Source organism: Physeter macrocephalus, chromosome 3, assembly GCF_002837175.3.
Source record: "Physeter macrocephalus isolate SW-GA chromosome 3, ASM283717v5, whole genome shotgun sequence".
Taxonomy (NCBI): Eukaryota; Metazoa; Chordata; class Mammalia; order Artiodactyla; family Physeteridae; genus Physeter; species Physeter macrocephalus.
This window is the reverse complement of record NC_041216.1, coordinates 18,419,721-18,441,524: the sequence shown is the minus strand read 5'-3', so window position 1 is coordinate 18,441,524 and position 21,804 is coordinate 18,419,721. Positions and strand designations below refer to the sequence as shown.

Here is a 21,804-nt window from a genome sequence, read left to right as displayed (position 1 = left end):
ATTAACTATGGCTTCTCAAGAATTTTTGTTATCATCTCTCTTATACTAAGCATCTCATACCTTTAAGAATTAACCTAGTCAATTAGTAAGCCTTAGTAAACCTAATTAACCTAGTCCTCCTTAATAAACACTCATAGAAATAAAAGGACTAATGCCAGGACAAGTAGGTAAGAATACACTTACTGATGATGCTGACCTGTAGAAATGCAGCTGCATTAAAAAACCACCATCCCATAAAATCTGCAATATGGCTATTTTATTTGAGAAATAATTTTGAGAGCCATGTTTTGGGGCTGTTTGAAGTTGTGTTTAAATGTCACACTCACCTTAGTGATTTTCAGGAATTTTGAGGGGTCCAGTACCCGACTATTCTTGGCCCCTTGAACAGTGTTCCACCCACCTTCGTCCACTCTCTGGACACCTGCAAGGAAAACAGAGCGAGCCGCTCTCTCATCTGTCTCAAATCAGTTTGACAATGAAAGGGCAAGCAATATTTTCAACTCAGCAGCTCCAATCAAAACCCAGGAAAAAGACAAAAGAAATTGTAAAAGCATTGCTGACAGTCTCTTTACTACCCACAACATGGAAGTATCAAGTAGAAGTACTTTGCTTGTATCCATCTCTCATGAAACATTACTGACCTAGAAGAAACCAGCTGATACAAATGAATAGGGATTTAGTGCTAGGCAAGGGAGGGCCAAATCTAATGTTTATAGGGTTAATGATGAGAACACTTTGGGAGAGATCAGATGGAAATAATTTATTGCAAAGTTTATTTCACTTAATGGTGTCATATGACACAGTATGCTTCAATCATCCCCCCAAAACCTGCTTCTCCAAACTTTCAGCTGCTGAGGTAGAAAACCTTGATTCCTCTTTCTCTCACACGTCACACCTAATCTGTCAGCAAATCTTGTCAGTTCAACCTTTTCAATGTATTCAGCATCTAGCCCCTTCTAATCACTACCAACACTACAAATTTGGTTTAAGCCAGCAACACTCCTCGACTGGTATAAAAACATCATCACTGGCTTCCCTGCTTTCACCCTCACCTGTTTTCATCATGGCAGCCAGTGTGACCCTAGTGAACTGTGAGTTAGGTCCTGTCACGTCTCTGCTCAAAACACTTCTGTTATCTATTTCACTCTGAGAAAAAGACAGGTTCCTTATAAATGGCCTACAAACTCTAAATAATCTGGCCCTCTACCTCTCGGACCCAATGTCCTACCACTCTCCCCCGTGTCCTTTGCTCTAGCCACACAGGCCTCCTTGCTGATCCTTGAAAAGGCTGCTTCAGGGCCTTTGTACGTATTATTCCCTGTGCCTAAAACCTTCTTCCCCAGATATCCACATGACTCATTACTTCATTCAGTCTTCTGCTCAAACACCACCAACTTTTAATAGGCTGCCCAACCTCCCTATTTAAAACTGTAATCTCTATTTATCAAACCTTGCACTCCTATCCCCTCCCTCTCTGTTTTAGCTGTTCTATAGAACATATCTATCTGGCAAAACTGTATATTTACATATTTGTTCCCCACCCCACCTCCCACTCCCCATAAGATGTAAGCTGCATGAGGTAAGGGACTTTGTCTCTCCTGTTAAGTGACAAGCACTCAATAAATATTTATTGAATAAATGAATGAAAGACCACCAAACTGTCTATCCAAAAGCTTTTCCAATCCTCACATATTTCTTGATTTTCTCTTTGCTAAATGGTATTAATGATCATGAAAAGGCTTGCTTATTCCTTGTTCCTATGAAATGGAAAAGCACACTTTCTTCCCTGGAGGATTCATCTCTCAGAACTTCACTCTGAGCTTATACAGTGTCTGTGATAAATAAGGGCTAATGGTTATTGAGTATTTACTAGGTGGCAGTTGCTATGCTGAACACTTTACCTATATTAGCTCATTTGATCCTCACACAAATCCTAGGTACTATTATGTGATCAATTTTACAGATTAGTGACTTGTGCAAGGTCATACAGCTAGGATGAAGGAGAGCTGAAATTCACACCAAGATAGCTTGGCTCCAGAGTCTATGCTCTCAACCTCCATACTAATATGACCCAGTCACTTAACTGTACAGTGGCCAAAATGAGCATTCTCATTGGGATGTCATCTTAGAAGAAACAGGCTTAAAAAAAAAAAGATCATTTCCTTTCTGAAAAAGTTTTCCTCTTCCAATGTTCCTAAACTTAGTCAACAGACTTTCTATTTTCTCAGGTGTAAAATGCCTTCTATTTCATCTTTCATCTTACCTTCCTCCACATAGGATTTCAGGCAACAGCAACATTTCTGAGTTCAGTGTAGCCCTTGATTCATCATGTGAAGAGCAACAGACTCATTTTATTTATGTGTCTCTAGCATGACATTCCTCCTTTGGCTCAAAAACACACAATGGCTCCTTAATGTCAAATCAAGCCGAAGGTTCCTAATCTGGCTCCATTCTTCTGGACAAACATTTTTCCATTCCTTCTGAACACTTAAATTTTACTCTAATCAAGCTTATTGATTCCTCTTTACAGTATATGTTCATTTTAATTTCATGACTAAAATTTTTCCTTCCCTTCCAAATATCGTCCATCCACCAATACCCAGTTCAAGTGCCCCTTCCTCAAATAAGGATCTCCTCCAGGTTTCTACCTCTCCTCTTCTGAATTTTAACAGCCTTAGTGGAGAATACATTTCATCACTGATAGTATCTTCCATCTGCTTGAAAATGTCCCCTTTATTAGTTTTGGCTTTCCAGATAAACTGAAAGCTTTCAGAGGGAAGGAGCTATATCTTCTACTTCTTTTTATATCTCTCACCAATACTGAGTATACAGAAGATGCTCAGTAAAGTCTTGTTGATTACTGCCTTTGAAGTAGTCAAAGAAATCATGTTTAGTTCCTGTATTCTCTGCTTTTACTCAACAACCAGTCTCCAGGTGAAGCTGCTTCACTTACCAATCACCACTCCATTCTTTGGGTTAGTCTTTCTGCTCTCATTTCATATTTAAAAATAGAATTCTTAAACATCTATCCCTCAAAACTCCCAAGTTCTCTAACCCCTGGTGGACTCCACCTCTCACCTGGTCTTCTCTTCTCTTTGGTCATGAGTTGCTGGACCTTCCTCTGCTCTTCTTGCTCTTCTATTTTAGCTTCTTTGTGAATCTGTTCAATAGTTTTAGGCCCTTGATCTGCTCTTCGAGATACCCAATTACACTATAAAAGGAGAAAACGAAGTTATCAGCCAGATAACTAAAAATAAAAAGGAAAATAAAAATAAAAAGGAAATTTTTGAAAATCTGTTTTATACTTTCACTTCTGGAAAAGTATAAAATACATATAAAATCTGGTACTATGGCAGTTTTTCATTACAGCCAAATAATTAAATTTTTCTCAGTCAACCCTGAGCTACTGTATACTGAGCATTCCAATAGCTGATGGATAAAGACAGAGTGAAAGACTGCCCCAACTATCTATCTATCTATCTTCCTTCCTACCTACCTACCTACCTACCTACCTACCTACCTACCTATCTATGCATTTTATCATTTTGTATTTTTGCAAGGAGTGAGAAGAGGAATCCACAAAGATCAGGATTCTTTGGCCTTGACTTAGTCTGGTGTATTGCTACTCAGTTCATAGCACACTCCATTGGGGCTCTAAATCGAGGATGACTAGAATTTTTCTTCCTCCCAGATCAACGTTCTGGTGTCTACACAAAATGCCACACCACTCTGAGCTTTGGTTATCCTCTCTACTAAGGACAAAACAAGTTGTCTCCTTATAGTTACACTTCTCCCTTTACTTCCCTTCCCAGCTATAGTCTCAACATCTGATACCAATATGAGTGACTGAAGGAACAGGCGGAGAAGTTTTTAACATTTATATTAGCTTGAGGCAAGAATGGCAAAAAGGTTTAAATCAGCATTCAAAATTCTGATCAACTGGTAGTGGCTTTGTTAATAAGAAGGATCCTGAGGTCACATCTCAGCTTAGGAAGATAAAGAATCGTCATCAATACTATCTGGTCTGGGTGCAGGGCAGGGAAGAGGGGGGACCTATATTCACTTTTTTTAGCTTAGGGTCAGCTGCAGTATATTCCCTGTAGGAGTTAAAATAGGAAAAGGGGAAAGAGGTGGTAGTGGTAAAAACTATACCTGGTATGAGAAATGAGAAAAAAAAAAAAAGCAGCAGAACAAGAGGGTATACAGTAAGAAAAACAGAGAGGAAAACATCAACATCTCTTTTGAGCTGGGTACAATACATAATTACCTCAGTGAATCTTCATAACGCATCTGCAAAGTAGGCAACATCACCATTTCAGAGGCTAAAATGTAAGGCTTAGGGAAGTTAAATATATTCATTTTGAAGATGAGCCTTCCTGATTATTTAGCATGCTAAGACTAAATTTAAATGACCACAGTTTGAATTCAGAATGGCTGATTTCAAAACTGCAATGTGGTTTGAAAATCAGAATAAAGAAAAGAAACAAGCAACAGACAGGTAGGTGTATATGTCCTTTGTCCTTTCATATAACTCCCTCATGAAAGTTTGTCAATTCAAGTTCTGAGAGTCAGGCAGCAAAAGCATTAAGTATTATACATGTAAATCTTAGGACATCCTCCCCAAGCCAACTCCTGAAAAGAGACTGTAGTGGTAGGCTTATTTTTCTACTTACCAGCCTTAGGTCTATCACATCCTGAAGCATGAATCGAATCCTAGATGAGGTTTTTCTTTCTTTCACAATTTTCTCCATCTGATTAAAATACTGGTCCATACGTGGCTGCAGGATACAAAATCATTAGTATTCCTGGCTGAGGAATTCAAATGTAGTTTTACCATGTAGAATTTTAAACGGCCTATAAACACAACTTACAGCCAAAAGGCCATGTGGTAGAATTTTTAATTGAACATGACACCCAAAATAAAGGCTACATATTCCAGGCAGCTGGTCACAGTCACAGGCCAACAAAATATAAATGAAAATGTCATACTGCAGCTCCTTGGAACCTTAAGAGAAGGGTGGCTGTGTCCTTTGTCCCTTTCCAACCTTCTTGGCTATCAGATCCGTAAGGACAAGGGCTACACCTTAGCGATGACAAAATGTTAAGCTGGAGGAATTGAAATTTTTTATCATCGCTTAGCCACCAGGCCAGCCTCAGACTTCTTACCCCTGAACTTCATTTACATGGGTGAGAAATTAACCTCAGTCTTGTATAACACACTGATATTTGGGGTTTTCTGTCATAGCCAAACATAATCCTAGCTGATTCTGATGTTATGAGACATTTCTAACATTATTTCTTTGATGCATTTCTAATTTCCCTACCCGTTATTTGGAAAGTACCATGCTATATTTGAATTATAATACTTTTAATGATTTCTTATATTATGGTTAGGTAGCTCTGTCGCTACTGCTCTACTTAATTAGAACACAAACTTGAGAAAGCTATCAGGTCTTCTTTGTTTCTGTCTTACCCTCAGTCCTGGCCCTTAGTAGCTTTTCTCTCCAAAATTTCTGTCCACAATTTGCTATACATACACACACAAATGACCTGTGAAACAGTCATGCAGAAAAAGGACAAGTGACAAATAATCTCAATTCATGAATTGGCTTTTATATAATTTGGGACCTTCTTCACTTCTGACTTTAATGAAAATGTGGTAAGGAGCATGATGGCCCAACAATGACAATGAGAAGGACAAAAGAAGAAAAACAAGCAGCCTAGATTGCTGGGGCAAGATGGACACTTGTGTTGACAGTCTACTTCTTCCGCAATTGACAAAGAGTCCCTGCCAGAGGTTTCTGAGATTTGGGGTTTTTACCTTTGCTTTCTCAAAGTCCAGGTCTTTGCCAATTGTGGTGAGTAGGCGACACAGGCACTCGAGGGATTCTTCATCATGGTTCTTTAGCAGCTTCACCACACAGTCATGCATGATGGCTTCAGTCAGCATTTTGAGTTTAAAGAGTTCTCCAATGAACTTGATGTTACCAATGGATCTCCGCCGGGCTTTATCCTTAGCTTCTTCTAGTTCATCATGAAGCCTTGTCCTCTCCTCCGGCTATTGTGTAAGGAAGAATAACAGAATCTTGATGAAAATGGTACTGCATAATAGATGCTAAAAACATACGCTTGACTGGTGCTGCTTGTGTGCTTGTTCAGGGCGGACCTGGTACCTCCTTTGTGAAGCGGCAGCTAAGGAGACTCCAGTGCTCACCATGGCTGATGAAAAGCCCAAGGAAAGAATCAAGACGGAGAACAATGATTGTATTAATTTGAAGGTGGCAGGGCAGGATGGTTCCATGGTACAGTTTAATATTAAGAGGCATACACCATTTAGTAAACTAATGAAAGCCTACTGTGAACGACAGGGTTTGTCAATGAGGCAGATCAGGTTCTGATTTGATGGGTAGCCAATCAATGAAACAGACACACCTGCACAGTTGGAAGTGGAGGATGAAGATGCAATTGATGTGTTCCAACAGCAGACAGGAGGTGTCTACTAAAGAGGGAACCTGCTACTTTACTCCAGAATTCTGTTCCTCCAGACCAAGAAGACATTCTCAATTCAAAAACTGCAATTTGGTTCCACCACATCCTGACTATTACAGTATAGTTTCTCTATTCTTTCATTTTCCCCTTCCCCATTCCTTTATCATACATTAAGTAACTGGTGTATGTGCACAAGCATATTGCATTTTTTTTAAACTAAATGGCCAATGGTATGTTTTGATCAACATCAAATGGAGATGGGATGGGGAAAAATACTGGTTCTGTGAAAATACCCCCTTTTCTCCATTAGTAGCATGCTCATTCAGCTCTTATCTTTATATTCCAGTAAGTTATTTTGCTCTCACTATTTAACAAAAAAAGAACAACATAAAAACTCTTACATACCTTGTTCGATTGGAGAATTTTAATGTTTTTCATGTACCATTGTAAAACCAAGGACAATTTTATAACTTTTTTGTACGTAGCTGTTACATGTAAGGCAACTTGTCTTTAAGTAGGGATAAATTACTCTAAAAGAAATGAATCCTAGATAGTTTTCCCTTCAAGTCAAGCATCTTGTTGTTTAAATAAACTTGTTTTTTAAAAAAAAAACGCTTGGATTCATGGTCCTCACCCTTTCTAGGGGTCAGGAATACCCTTTGATATTTTGACAGTAACTACAGACCTACTCAGAAAACAAAACTATACCCATAAGTTTGCATCCATTTCAGGAGATTTCTGGAATTTAGTGACCCTTCTGAAGTCTAGGTCCTGAATCCCTATCTTAGAAGGTTGAGTTGCCCTTACATGTGGCCCTAAAAGGAATAAAGCATTCCTCTAAACACCAATACAGTATATCTCCACGTGAAGAAAAGGCCACAGGCACCTACTGAAGTAGTAGGAAGATATTGTAGCCAGCTTCCTGAAAATTCTATTTGAGAATACTCGAAGTGCACAAGCACTGTCTTTCCGTGAAAATACTTACAGCACTGGCAGCCTCGAGTTCTTTCTGCTTCTTCTCAAAGACATCATCATCGGCTTTATCTTTTTCAAACTCCTTCTGGCAACGGTTCAGTAGTAGCTTCCGGAAATTCACTGTGTTACCAGGCTTGTCCGCCATGGGTACTTTCAGCTGCATCCAGATGGGAAAATGCAAAAGCGGCAAAATTACTGAAAGAAATTTAATGATTTCCTCAAAATATCTATTTTCTTTATTGTGCAAAATAACGCTGACCGAACCACAGGTAAGCATTCTACAAGATATATACAATTTAGCTTAAGGCATTTCATGTTTCAATGGTTAAGATGTTTTAAGTTTTATATAGAAAAGATACACATTCCTCTCATATAAATGTACTGTATCCTCTCTGACTGGCTGTGCCTCTAGCTGACTGAAATCCTTGTAATATTACTACTCTCATGATTCTGCACTCCTCTACACCTTTTTAACTCTGAAGGGTTATTTCTTTTGTTTTTCCTCCTACTACTGTAGGTACTTTGGTTTAAAGGAACAAATAAAAACGAAATAAAGCAGGAGAGAATTTCATGGCCATAGGAAAACTGTTGGAGGTGAGATCCTTATTCTAGAAAAAAGCAGAAGTCCGGGGACACATTTGAGGATTTTTGAGATATCTATTCCTAAGGGGAATGTCACAATACTGTAATACTAGTATTTACTTTGACCATCAATATAGCATGTTTATTATTATTATTTTTTTTAATAAATTTATTTACTTTATTTATTTTTGGCTGCATTGGGTCTTCGTTGCTGCGTGCTGGCTTTCTCTAGTTGCGGCGAGCGGGGGCTACTCTTCGTCGCGGTGCGCAGGCTTCCCATTGCAGTGGCTTCTCTTGTTGCGGAGCTCGGGCTCTAGGCACGCGGGCTACAGTAGTTGTGGCTTGCAGGCTCAGCAGTTGTGGCTCGAGGGCTCTAGGGCGCAGGCTCAATAGTTGTGGCGCACGGGCTTAGCTGCTCTGCACCATGTGGGACCTTCCCGGACCCGGACTTGAACCCGTGTGCCCTGCATTGGCAGGCAGATCTTAACCACTGCGCCACTAGGGAAGTCCCTGTTTATTATTTCTATGTGTCAAAAGAAAATACTAATTCTCTAAAAGTTCAGTCTGATAAATGCCCACCTTAGAAACATTCTTTTGATATACAGAAAGACTCAGGGTGGAGGGGAGACGCCTCTTGGAGGCAAGATGCTTACAAGATTTCCATTCAAATCCAATGACAATTGCTTTCTAGTAACTGCAGTAGCTCACACCTTCAAGGTTACTTGTAACCAAACACAGAGACATTCTTATTTAGAATAAAAAGAAAGTGGACTGGTACAGTGATTGACTAAAATATTCTATTTTACAGACAAAATCCCCTGAGTACCATTTTGAACAGTCATTGCCTCACATGGCAAAATGGTTTTTCTAGAATCACAGTGGTCCCCAAAGTTCTGAAATGCATGGTCTTCACCCTAGATTTAGTGGGAGAAATTGGTAAAAAATGGGACGTGTTGTATTCATACTCACAGGAGTTATCAACCAGAATGGACTTGGACGTCTACTGATCAAAGCTGAATGGCTAGAAACTTGAGGACTGAGGACTACGATACTATAGTACAGTATATTTGTGCCAGAACTGACGGCACACTCTCCAACATATTCCCAATGGATATGAAAGACCATTCAACAAGTCCAGTTCTTACCAACCAAGGGTCAAGTGTTTCATTATACTTTCTTTTCAGGAAGAAACATTAACTTGGAAAGAGGGGAAGATGATCAAATACTGTTTAGACAACCACAGAAAAGCATGTCCCTATCTCCAAATTCAGGCCATTCAAATGCAAGTGACTACAAGTCACCTTCAAAGTCAGGCCTATTCTATGATCACACAAGAGTAGGTGTTAATCAGCCTTAAAGAAAAGAAATGCTACACAAAAGCAAAGGTTTTCTTCAAAGTAAAAGCCCAAAGTAGACTCTTACTATATACAACCCAGAATATACAACAACAATGCACTACAAGAAGCATATCTACAAGCAAGGTTATATATAACAGAGCACCAACATGACATAACGTTCCAGAATAGACTGAAGGTTCTAAAAATCAGCAGTTATATCCAATTTGCTACTGTATAGGAACACAAGTAAACCAGTCAAAAGGTCCTATCCAACTTCCTGGCACATTCACCACCATTATCTATATTAACACTAAGAACATAATAGAGTGATATGGTAAAAATCACCTGGGCCATAATGAGATGTTTCCTGCATTATGGATTTACTGTGTAGAAAATGAGAAAAATGCAGATAATACGAAAATTCAAGCCACTGTCTTATGGTGAGAGGGAACAGAATTAAAATGAGTCAGAAAGGTTAAATAAATACAACTTGTGATATGTTGGTTTGTAGGAACAAATAGAAATGGCATAAGGCAAAGGAGAATTTCCCTACACAAAATGTATAAAAAGCTTTGCCTTTTACACCTTTTACCTAGGGAAGGCTATGCTGAAAGTGTTGGGTTAAAGATCAAAAGATTCGCTCACTTGATTTTAAACAAAGGCAATTCTTTTAACGCAAGTTCGTTTCATCATCTAAAAACAAGGGAGGCACAATCCCTGTGTCTAACCTAGAGTGCAGCTTTAAGCATCCAGTGAAACAGGTTTGGGGGAAACACTTTATAAGAATAAAGTTTACCTGGGGTATGTGGAACACTGAAAAGTGAAAGAGTACTGGAATCTTGAGTCATAAAATCAGGATTTGGATCCCAGCTCTATACCTAATCAGTGTGTAAATGTGAGCAAGTTACTTCATTAAGCCTTAGTCCCTTCATCTGCAAGAGGAGGCATTCCAGTGATTATAGATTGAGGGACATCATAAAGCAGCTGTTGAAACAGGAGCTCTGGAGATAGTCATAACCCCAGCTCTGCCATGTGACTTTGGCCAAATTAATTAGCTTCACCAAACTTCTGTTTCTTTCTAATATGGGGATAACATCTATCTCTTAGGACTGTTTGAAGGATTAAATGAGATAGTCTAAGTAAAACAAATAATAGTGCCTAGCACATAATTAAGAGTACAATAAACTAATATAGCTATATTTAAACTTGGAGCTGTATTTGACATGTTTGTAAGTAAAAATTAAGAGAAATCTATATTCTAGTAACATAAATATCAAAGAAAGTATTTAAGTTAGCTCACAAAGCAATTAGGGAGAGAACCACAAAAGGCAAGAGAATTGAATATCTGCTATCCCAAAATGATGGTCATGGGACGCTTCACATGTATAGGACATAAAGAACATGTGATTGTGCATAAGCTTTTTAGATATATTCACATGGAAGTATTAAAATCAAACAATCAGCAGAATGGCCACAAATCTTCAAGTACATTTGTCTCCAAATGAATGAATGTCTAGCTACACAACCCCCTTAAGACTTGTTTTGGAACTTGATCTTAAGGTCCTCTGGGGATGGTTAACCGGGCTGTGGAAATGTGGAAATAGGCCAGGGAGGATATATTCTCTGAGAATTGTGATGCATGGTAACTTTTTTCTTCTTAAGAGATGATAAGTTCAACAGGATTATGACATTATTAAGTTAGCATGTGTTGTCAGCTGGACATTGGTCGGGAGACTCAGTAAAATTGGTTAGTTAGAACAGAACATGAAGAGTGGGTGTCTTAGTCTGGTAGGGCTGCTATAAAAAAATACTGGGTCGGCCAAAAAGTTCGTCCTGGTTTTTCTGTAACATCTTAAGGAAAAAAACCTGAGCGAAAATTTCTGACCAACCCAACACCATAGACTGGTGGCTTAAACAACAGACATTTATTTCTCACAGTTCTGGAGGCTGGAAGTCCAAGATCAAGGTGCCAGCAGATTTGGTTCTTGGGGAAGAAGGACCCTCTTCCTGGTTTACAGACATCTGCCTTCTCCTCTATCCTCCTGTGTCCAAAAAGAAGTTCTAGTGCCTCTTCATCTTCTTATAAAGGCACTAATTCCATCATGGGGCCCCACCCTTATGACCTCATCTAAAGCTCATTACCTCTCAAAGGCCCTGACTCCTAACACCATCACACTGAGGGTTAGGGCTTCAACATATGAATTTAGAGGGAGACAAACATCCAGTCTGTAACAGCAGACAAGGTAGATGCTTGAAGATGTGATTGTGGATAACAGCAAAAATGAAAGGTGACATGCAAAAGTGAGAAAAAGATCTCTCTAAACAACTGTAATTTTCTTGTTCTTTTTTTTTTTTTTAATTTTTTTTTGGCTGTGTTGAGTCTTCATTGCTGCGTGCAGGCTTTCTCTAGTTGTGGTGAGCGGGGGCTGTTCTTCGTTGTGGTGCGTGGGCTTCACATTGTGGTGGCTTCTCTTGTTGCAGAGCACGGGCTTCAGTAGTTGTGGCACACGGGCTCAGTAGTTGTGGCTCACGGGCTTGGCTGCTTCGCAGCATGTGGGTTCTTCCCGGAGCAGGAATCGAACCTGTGTCCCCTGCATTGGCAGGCAGATTCTTAACCACTGTGCCACCAGGGAAATCCCAACAAGTATAATTTTCATCTAGCAGTAGTCCGTGATCAAAACCAAGATACATAAGCGTTTCAAATGGGTTGTTTGGGAGATGATTTCTCAGGAAGTGAGGGAGTCAAGGGGGAATATTTTATAGTAAGACTGCTTGGTAAGCTAGATTCGCTGGAGAGCACCTACCTTTTCATTTTCACACAACAGTAAACTAACCATGTGACATTACATTACACTGTAAACTAACAGTGTCCATCGCATATTGTGATGAGACCTGTCCACATACCAGTCAGCCAGCAATCTTGGATATGAATGCTGTCAGCATCAGGTAGTCATTTTCTTCAAGCAATAGGATTTGTACTGCTAATATATTTGTTAGTGTTGAGGGTAGATACTCCTTATCCTTAAAAGGATGAAACTCCCTGAGAATCATCAAGGGCTATTAGCTGTGTGTTAATTATAGTAGTCAAACAGGAAACTAGAAAATAGAAGGATAAGTATTGGCCTTGCTTAGCATGCTCAGGATTTTGAATGCTGTCCCAGAACATAAAGATGCTAGTGGGTTAACTCATGGCCCAGTAGTTACTTTGCTCGAAGCATGTTCTGGTCTGAGGTAAAGTATTTGGAATGACTAGTATGATATAAACAAGTGGTACCCCCAAACTAACTCTAAAATGCAAAGTGAACAGCAATAAATCAATTGTCTGACTATAACTCATGGGTCTATGGTGACATACTATCATTTATCAGTGGTTATATCCTGACCTTAGTAAATCCCCACCTAGAAATGAACTTAATATAATAATCTGTATGTATTATGAACACATCTATCAAAATGCAGCTCTATTAGATACATGTGAAGAGGTATACAGTGCTTAGGAATACCCACAAGATTGGAAGGGAGTGGTCAAGTTATGAAAGGGTAAGTCAATTCTCATCAATCTTTTCTTCAAAACATTTTTGGACTTCCCTGGTGGCGCAGTGGTTAAGAATCTGCCTGCTGATGCAGGGGATGCGGGTTTGAGCCCTGGTCCGGGAAGATCCCACATGCCACGGAGCAACTAAGCCCGTGTGCCACAACTACTGAGCCTGCGCTCTAGAGCCCGCGGGCCACAACTACTGAGCCTGCCTGCCACAACTACTGAAGCCCGCGTGCCTAGAGCTCGTGCTCCGCAACAAGAGGAGCCACCGCAATGAGAAACCCGTGCACTGCAAGGAAGAGTAGCCCCTGCTCGCCGCAAACAGAGAAAGCCTGCACGCAGCAACGAAGACCCAATGCAGCCAAAATTTAAAAACATTTTTTAAAAAAATAAATAAATGAAAAAAAAAACCCAAAACATTTTTCATCTCTCCTCAGGCAAGTTGCACTTCCTTCCTCCTCCAGTTGACTCCAGCCACCTGCTGTTGCCTAAGGCCAACTTTTCATGTCTGTAATTCCAGGCTTTATTTCTGAAGAGATTTAATTGTGTCTCCCTTGTTCTCTTAGTGTCTCTTCCTATAATCAGTCCTATCCTTCTTTTCACATCTTGCTTTAAAGCACTTAAAAAGTGGCAACATTAAAAGTCCTGGATGTGGTATAACAGGACACAGAATGCTCAAAAATATACCCTTTAGTGCCACTCTCTATAGCTGAGGTATGCATGCCTGCCACAGCAGAGATAAAAAGTAACAAAAAAGTACGGTCTTAAGTAATACAATAAAAAGTTGTTAGTTATTCTTTCATTCATGCATCTACCCACTCACTCAAGACGTATGTCTGAGGGTCTATTATGCACCAGGAACCATTCTAGGCACTAGGAATTTGGCAGTGGAAAAACCCAGAAAAAGTCCCTGCCCTTAGGAACTTACTTTCTAATGGAGTTCTGAGATGGGGGTTTTCTTTAAATTTTGATTAAAACAAAAGCATCTCAATTAAAATGACTAATAACCCAATTTAAAATTTTATTTAAGCACAGATTTAGATACAGGATAGCAATTTCTCTTGTCTACTCTTCCTCACTGGCCGCTCGATTCAGATGTCCTCCTCCTCCTAAGAGGAGTACTGAGTTCTAGTTAAATGCCCCGCAGTTTCTGAAGGAGGTCTTGCAGGTCTCTTCAGTCATTCCTGGTTGAACTAGGAGAAGCAGCAGCATACTCCAGAGGCACGGGTTACTATCCCTTATGATGCCCTTAAGCCTCATGTGCCAGAAGTTTCACTCAGCAGAGCATGGCAGAAGCAGGCAGCTGCGTATATGTCTAAATAAGTGTGTCTGTGTACATAATAAATATGGCATATGCAGTGTAACCTGGTAAAGCCAAAACTATTATATCAATTTCCTCTGTAAATCTAAAGAATTCGTTTCTTTTTTTTTTTTTTTTTTTTTTGCGGTATGCGGGCCTCTCACTGTTGTGGCCTCTCCTGTTGTGGAGCACAGGCTCCGGACGCGCAGCCTCAGCAGCCATGGCTCACAGGCCCAGCCGCTCCACGGCATGTGGGATCTTCCCGGACCGGGGCACGAACCTGTGTCCCCTGCATCGGCAGGCGGACTCTCAACCACTGCGCCACCAGGGAAGCCCAAGAATTCCTTTCTTAAAAGCCTACCCTTTAATATGTCATGGAAAACTGACACACAATATAACTGTATTCTCAAGCCCTCCCCTAGATAATCACTGCAAAGTAACAAAGGAGGTTTTAAATGGAGGTGTGTGATCCAGGTGAACGAGAAAGAGGCAGAAAAAAGGTTTAAAAACTACTCTGAGGGCCTTCCCTGGCGGTCCAGTGGTTAGGACTCCGCACTTTCACTGCCGAGGGTGGGCGTTCAGTCCCTGGTCAGGGAATTAAATCCCACAAGCTGCACAGAGCCGCCGAAACAAAATAAAACAAAACAAAACAACCCAGCTCTGAACAATAAAAACAAGCATTCTCTTAAATCTTAAAATCTCAACAATCTAGACCAGGTTTCTCAACCTCGACACTATTAACATTTTGGGTTGGACAATTCTTTGTTGTAGCGGGCCTGTCTTGTGCACTGTAGGATGTTTAGTAGCATCCTGGGCCTTTACCCACTAATATGCCAGTAGCCATAACCAAAAATGTCTTCATACATTGCCCAAGGTTAGAATAAAACCACCCCTGAGAGTTGAAAACCACTGATATAGGCCATTGTTTGAGCTAGGGTTCTATCATTTAACATCCGAAACCTCTATATGTATAAAATTCCTACTTAGGCAATTTTCTAACTTTCATAAAATAGGGATAATAAAATGGTTATGAGGATTAAATGAGTTAGATGTAACAATTTTAGCACACATCTCAAAAAAATATTGCTATGATTCCCACTACTCCTTACTCTCCCTACTACTACTTAGGACCATAATTATGATTATGTGGGCAACTATAACTAGATTCCATTACTTCAAATGACCAACATGGATAATCCATGAAAGTGGCATAGGTCTATACATTTCTTATGACTATGAATCAGGCCAAAGACCTTGCAATTTGACCTGTGGGTGTGTCTTAGTAAAATATATTGATAATGACAAAGAATTTACTTAAATAACTTAATGAATATAATGGATAGAAAAAGAACACCTTCCCTGGGTAATATCTTAATTTTTTAATTCACTGTCTTCAATTTATCTCATTCTATTGAGAGGTACTGTTTATCAAACTAATAATTATGTTTAAAAAAAAAATCAAACCAAACCGCCTGTGGTCAAAAAGGTTTGGAAAACTTTGCAAAGAGTAGATCCTTCTTGTTTGATTTCACAGGAAACATCAGCACAGGAAACAGAAACTTAAAGGAAAAAAAATCTGTTTAAGCTGGCATTAGTGAAACATATACTACCATTTCAACTTTGGACAACACTGGCCCGTAGACATGCCATCTGAAAATAATCAGCTTAACTCCATTTCTTCCCTTAAAATAAAAGAGCACACACATTCATGTATTCATCGCTGAACTTTGCTAAACTTAATATTTTGGCATATTTATTTTATTTTTTTATTTATAAATATTTATTTATTTGATTGCAACGGGTCTTAGTTGAGGCAGGCAGGCTCCTTCCCTATACCTATGGCTCCTTAGTTGAGGCATGGATGTGGGATCTAGCTCCCTGACCAGGGATCAAACCCAGGCCCCCTGCATTGGGAGTGTGGAGTCTTAACCACTGCGCCACCATGGAAGTCCCGCCATCTTTTATTTTTAAGAAACTAAACATTAAATTTCAAGGGCCCAGAGTACATTTTTATTTTTCACTCTATTGCTTGTTCTTTTTTTTTTTCTTTTAAGGTTTAGCTTAATGAACATTGAAAGCCTCCCAGAGCCTCACTTAAATTCTCCTTTCAAAGCACTACCACCTTCCAGCCTCCACAGTTAATCCCATTACCCTATACTTTTATAATAAACACTTTCTTGCTTTTCTTTGTTTTACAATCTAGATATGCATCCCCAAACACCATGAAACCATTGTTTCATTTTTGAACTTTAAACAAATCACATAGTATATATTCTTTTGGGTCTGGCTTCTTCTGCTAAAGCTTTTTCTTATTAGATCCATGTGTGCATAGTTATAGTTTGGGTTGACTGTCCTAACATGAACATGCAACAATTTATCCATTTTACTGTTGATGGGCTGTTTCAAGTTTTGATCCATTATGAATAATGACACAAACATTTCTGTATATGTTTCTTGGCACATAAGAAATGTATGTTTATCAGCTGGGTATACATTGATACCTAAGAATGGAAATGCTGGTTATAGCAGAAAAAATAACTTCAGCTTTTGTAGATAATGCTCACCTCTTTTCCAAAGTGGCTGTTACAATTTATATTCCCACTGGCAGTGTTTGAGAGTTCTGGTTGCTTCACATATTTGCAAACATCTGGTAAATTTAGCAATCTGGTGTTACTACATGGTTTTTTATCTAGTTGATTAACTTTCTCACATTTATTGGTCATTTGGATAACCTCTTTGGTGAAGTGTTGTGTAAGTCTCTTGTCTACTTAAAAAACTGAGTTATTTTCTTATTGATTTCTATTAGTTTTTTTAAAAAAACTTTGATGTAAGTCCTTAATTGGATTTTTGTGTTGCAATTATCTTCTAACACGTGGCTTGCATTTTCACTTAATAGTGTGACACCTTTTGATGAAAAATGCTAATTTTAATGTAGTCTAATTTACCAATCTTTTCATTTGTATATGGTGACTTTTGTGTCCTAAGAAACTTGCAAATTATTGTTCTCTTTACTATCTTTTTCTTCTTGTAATTAGCTTTACTATGACTAGTTGTAAAAGCTTTCCTTTATTTTCACCCTTTTAAAAAAAAACAAATCATGCTTGGGGTTTGTAGGAAATCTTTTGATTTTACCATCTTTTACCCTCCCTGTAATTTTCCTTTTTTGGGGGTCTCTGTGCTTCAATCTGGATTCTATAGACTTATCTTCTAGTTCATAATTCTTTTCTTCCTCTGTGTCTCATATGCTGTTAAATCTATCCATTGAGTTCTTAATTTTATTATAATATTCAGTTTTGCACTTTCTATTTAGTCCTTTTTATACTTTCTCATTCTCTATTGAAATTTTCAATCTATCTTTATCACCTTGAACATAAGCATATTCATTTATCGCCTGTGCCTGATAAAGCCAGTATCTGGGTCCCAATGTAGGGCATTTGCTTGTTGCTGGTTCTCATTCATACTGTCTTTTCTCCTTGTGTGTCTAATTATTTTTAACTGGGTGCTGGACAGTTTATTTGAAAAACTGTTCATAGAAATAATTTGAAGACTAGTATGATAGTCTCTAAAAAGAATTATTGATTGCTTATTGCAGGTACCTAGTGGGCACTAACACTGAAATCACCATAATCCAAATTCAAGGATTGAGATGACTTGATGTTGAACTACAGTCCCTGTGAGAGTAGGTGAATTTCTTTCTTTCTTTTTTTATATTTTTTGGCCACGTTGGGTCTTTTTTTTTTTTTTTTTTTGCGGTACGCGGGCCTCTCACTGTTGTGGCCTCTCCCGTTGCGGGCCACAGGCTCCGGACGCGCAGGCTCAGCGGCCATGGCTCACGGGCCCAGCCACTCCGCGGCATGTGGGATCTTCCTGGACCGGGGCACGAACCCGTGATCCTTGCATCGGCAGGCGGACTCTCAACCACTGCGCCACCAGGGAAGCCCAACGTTGGGTCTTTATTGCTGCGTGAGGGCTTTCCCTAGTTGCGGTGAGCGGGAGCTACTATACTTTGCAGTGCGTGGGCTTTTGACTGTGGTGGCTTCTCTTGTTGTGGAGCATAGCCTCTAGGCACACGGGCTTCAGTAGTTGTGGCGCACGGGCTCTAGAGAGCAGGCTCAGTAGTTGTGGTGCACAGGCTTAGTTGCTCTGTGGCATGTGGGATCCTCCTAGACCAGGGATCGAACCTGTGTGCCCTGCAGTGGCAGGCAGATTCTTAACCACTGCGCCGCCAGGGAAGTTCCGAGAGTGGGTGAATTTCTGATTCACCCTTGTTCCAAACATTCAGTCCTTTGGGATCCCAACCAAAAGCATAGGAGGATTTACTAGAGCCTCTTCTGCTACTCCTTTTGGTGGGCCTTCATCCAACTTTTGTGCCCGTAACCCAATGAAAGTCTATGTAAAAGAAGTTGTTCAAGACTTTTAATTGCCTCTTCTAGGGGTAAGTTTTACCAAATGTCTCACTTTTCTTCTGATTTCTACCTTTTCTAGGATCTTAGAAATTCTTTACTGTCTTTTAGCTCTCTGATAAATTGAAGATTTTTAAAAATATTGTGACCAGCTTTTCTAATTGTTATCCATGGAAAGGTGCTCTGAATCACCTAACCAGCCAATACCAGCAGCCACAACAGTTTACCTTACTCCTACTTCCTTCTTTCTCTTACCTTGAATTTGGTGTTTATTTCCAATTTGTATAATTTTGTTATATATATTTAATAAATAATAATTTTATTTTGCATATTAAAAACCTTATTAGATGGTGTCATACTATTAATTCGATAATAAGGTTTTTCAGGTAGATCTATGCTGATACACTTAGCATTACATCATTAATTTTTTTTTAATTTATTTATTTCATTTATTTTCAGCTGCATTGGGTCCCCGTTGCTGAGCAGGCTTTCAGTAGTTGCGGCGAGCAGGGGCTACTCTTCGTTGCGGTGCGTGGACTTCTCATTGAGGTGGCTTCTCTTGTTGCGGAGCATGGGCTCTAGGTGTGTGGGCTTCAGTAGTTGTGGCTCGAGGGTTCTAGAGCGCAGGTTCAGTAGTTGTGGCACATGGGCTTAGTTGCTCTGCGGCATGTGGGATCTTCCCGGACCAGGGATCAAACTCGTGTCCCCTGCGTTGGCAGGCAGATTCTTAACCAGTGCGCCACCAGGGAAGTCCCTACATCATTAATTTTCATTTTTCTTTTTTTGGCTGCTCCATGTGGCTTGCAGGATCTTAGTTCCCTAACCAGGAACTGAACCCAGGCCACAGCAGTGAAAGTGCCAAGTCCTAACCACTAGACTGCCAGGGAATTCCTACATCATTGATTTTAACTACTGCGTGTTATGTATTACTATTCAAATCCACTGACCAAATAAATTGTGGTATATTCTTATTGCCTTCTTTAGGCTTTTTACAGTTGTTTCCTATTCACTATTAAAATCAATACATAAATAAACATTCTAATATATGATTCCTAGTGCACAACTGGGAATTTCTCTGGGGTATATACCAATAAGTGAAATTACTGGGGTATAGTATATGAACATCTTCAGTGTTGTTGTCCAATTACTCTCCAAAGTGATTATATTCTCTTTCTCGACACTTCAAAATAGTTTCTTTTTTCTCACCCTCATGGATGTGACTTGCATAGAACCGTATATTATCTTGTCATTTCCCTAATAATGAATAACACTGAGTATCTTTTCTTAAGTTTATGAGCCAATGGATTTTCATTTCTATGAATTGTCTATTTTTTAATTGGGCTGTTTTTTTTCTTACTGATTTGCTTTTTTTCCCTCCTCAATTGTGGATTCTAATATTTTGGAAGCTATATGTATTCCAAAGAGATGCTCCCAGGCTGTGGATTTATCTTTTTATTTTATTTATAGCATCATTTGCACCACCAAGGGTTATAAATTTTAACAAATTTGATATTTTTCTCCTTTATAGATTATTCATTTTGATTCTTGCTGAAGAAATTTTTCCCCACTCAAAGTTCATAAAGATAGTCTCCTTATTTTTCTCCTAAAAGATTAGCTTTTCATATTTAGATTTTCATTATTCTTATGGTTGTTTGATTTTTGTATTTGGTTTGTATTAGAAATCTATGACTATTCCCACTGCCACCCTTAAGTAAAATAAATCACCCTTAAATGAAATAAAATACATCTCAAAAGTAAGTTAGCTATGGTGTTAGAAGTTAGGACAGTGGTCACCTTTAAGGAAGAAAGAAAGGTATAATTATATTTACTGACCAGGGTGGTAGGTGTGTTCACTTTGCTGATATACAGTGAGCTATAAACTAATGATTTGAACAATTTTTCTGTATACATGTTGTAGTGGTGTGCTAAAGCTGGTTCACCCTAGTTCATGAGGGCCAGCTGTTAAACAGGAATTTGTGAGTCAAGTGTCAAACTGTTGGTAGCTTAAAATTAACCATTAAGAGAGTATTTACATCATTAATTTAACAAAAACTACAAATGAGCAATTTTTCTTTTCTCAAACTGCATGTATTCCTGTTATACTGCAATAAAAAAAGTTTAAAAACATATATATCCTTTGGTATATGATATAACTTTGGGGGAACTTATGCTAAAGAAGTAAAAGCTCCAGCATGTAAGAATAAATATACCTAGTTGTTTATTGCAGTGCTGCTTCCAGTTACAAAAAAACCTCCAAAACAAAAAACTAGAAACAACATGGGGTGGGGGCAGGCGGGGGCAGGGGCAAAAGAGAGGAAAATGAATGGAAAAATTTTATGTGTGTGTGTGAGTGTGTGTTTAATGCGAAATATGCAACTACTAAAAAGGTATGAGTAAAATCTATCTGTAATGACCTAGCGGGATGCCCAAAACATACTAAGTGGAAAAAAAAGCAAAATGCAAAACCATGATATAATTCAATTAAAGAGAAAATTTTAAATATCCTGTTTATACATATGTATATATTTTTATATGATTTTATGAATATAAAGAAATTGTGGAAGGGTGCAACCAAATCGTTCACGTTGATCGCCTTGGAAAGAAAGGAAGCTTAACTGGCCGGGGCTGCAAGTAAGGAGTATTACCTTTCTCTGTGTTTATCCCTGTATTGCTTGACTTATTCCAATAGGTGGTTGTTTTATAATCTAAAAAAATCCAATAGTTTAAAAAATCTTATTGTAAGAGGGTATATCATAACAAAAGTCCCATAAATGGTTGGCTTATCTGTGAATTCTTCCCATTCCAAAATAACTTGTATTATGCCCAGGCCTTTTCAAGGGTTATTTTCAGCAAGAGTATTCTTCTTTAAAAAAAAATTAACAACCCTTCTTTGCTTGTAGCATTAAATTCAAAATTTGGTAAAGAGCACAGAAGTATGAACCAGAAGATCTGGAATCTAGTCCTAGTTCTAATTTCTGACTACATGATGTCATGGCTGTCACAATGAAAATGAGAGGCATGAACTGAACAATCAGTTTGCTTTCAGATAACTGTGGTATGTTAGAAGGCAATATAGCAAGTGATGGAGTTAAATAATCCTAGATTTGAGCTCAAGCACTGCCACTTACTAGGTGTGTGACCTTGGGCAAGTTATTTACCCTTTTTTTTTTTTTTTTTTTT

General features: G+C 38.9%; 2 protein-coding genes across 16 annotated transcripts in view; one reads left to right on the top strand and one right to left on the bottom strand.

Moving 5' to 3' along the window:
• EIF4G3 (eukaryotic translation initiation factor 4 gamma 3) overlaps positions 1-21,804 on the bottom strand; it is a 384,857-nt gene that overhangs the window by 47,231 nt on the left and 315,822 nt on the right. For all 15 annotated transcript variants that reach the window (XM_024125370.3, XM_055083733.1, XM_055083722.1 and 12 more), the window contains 5 exons: positions 7,475-7,621; positions 5,822-6,058; positions 4,674-4,778; positions 3,079-3,211; positions 327-421 (listed from right to left, as the gene is read on the bottom strand). In XM_024125370.3, coding sequence (XP_023981138.2) covers positions 327-421; positions 3,079-3,211; positions 4,674-4,778; positions 5,822-6,058; positions 7,475-7,621 — 717 coding nt within the window. The remainder of the gene's footprint in view (positions 1-326; positions 422-3,078; positions 3,212-4,673; positions 4,779-5,821; positions 6,059-7,474; positions 7,622-21,804) is intronic.
• On the top strand, positions 6,216-7,085 carry LOC102983021 (small ubiquitin-related modifier 2-like). Its single transcript, XM_007122656.3, has 2 exons — positions 6,216-6,369; positions 6,427-7,085. Exons 1-2 carry the CDS (start codon positions 6,216-6,218, stop codon positions 6,501-6,503), a joined length of 231 nt encoding a protein of 76 aa, XP_007122718.1. The 3' UTR covers positions 6,504-7,085.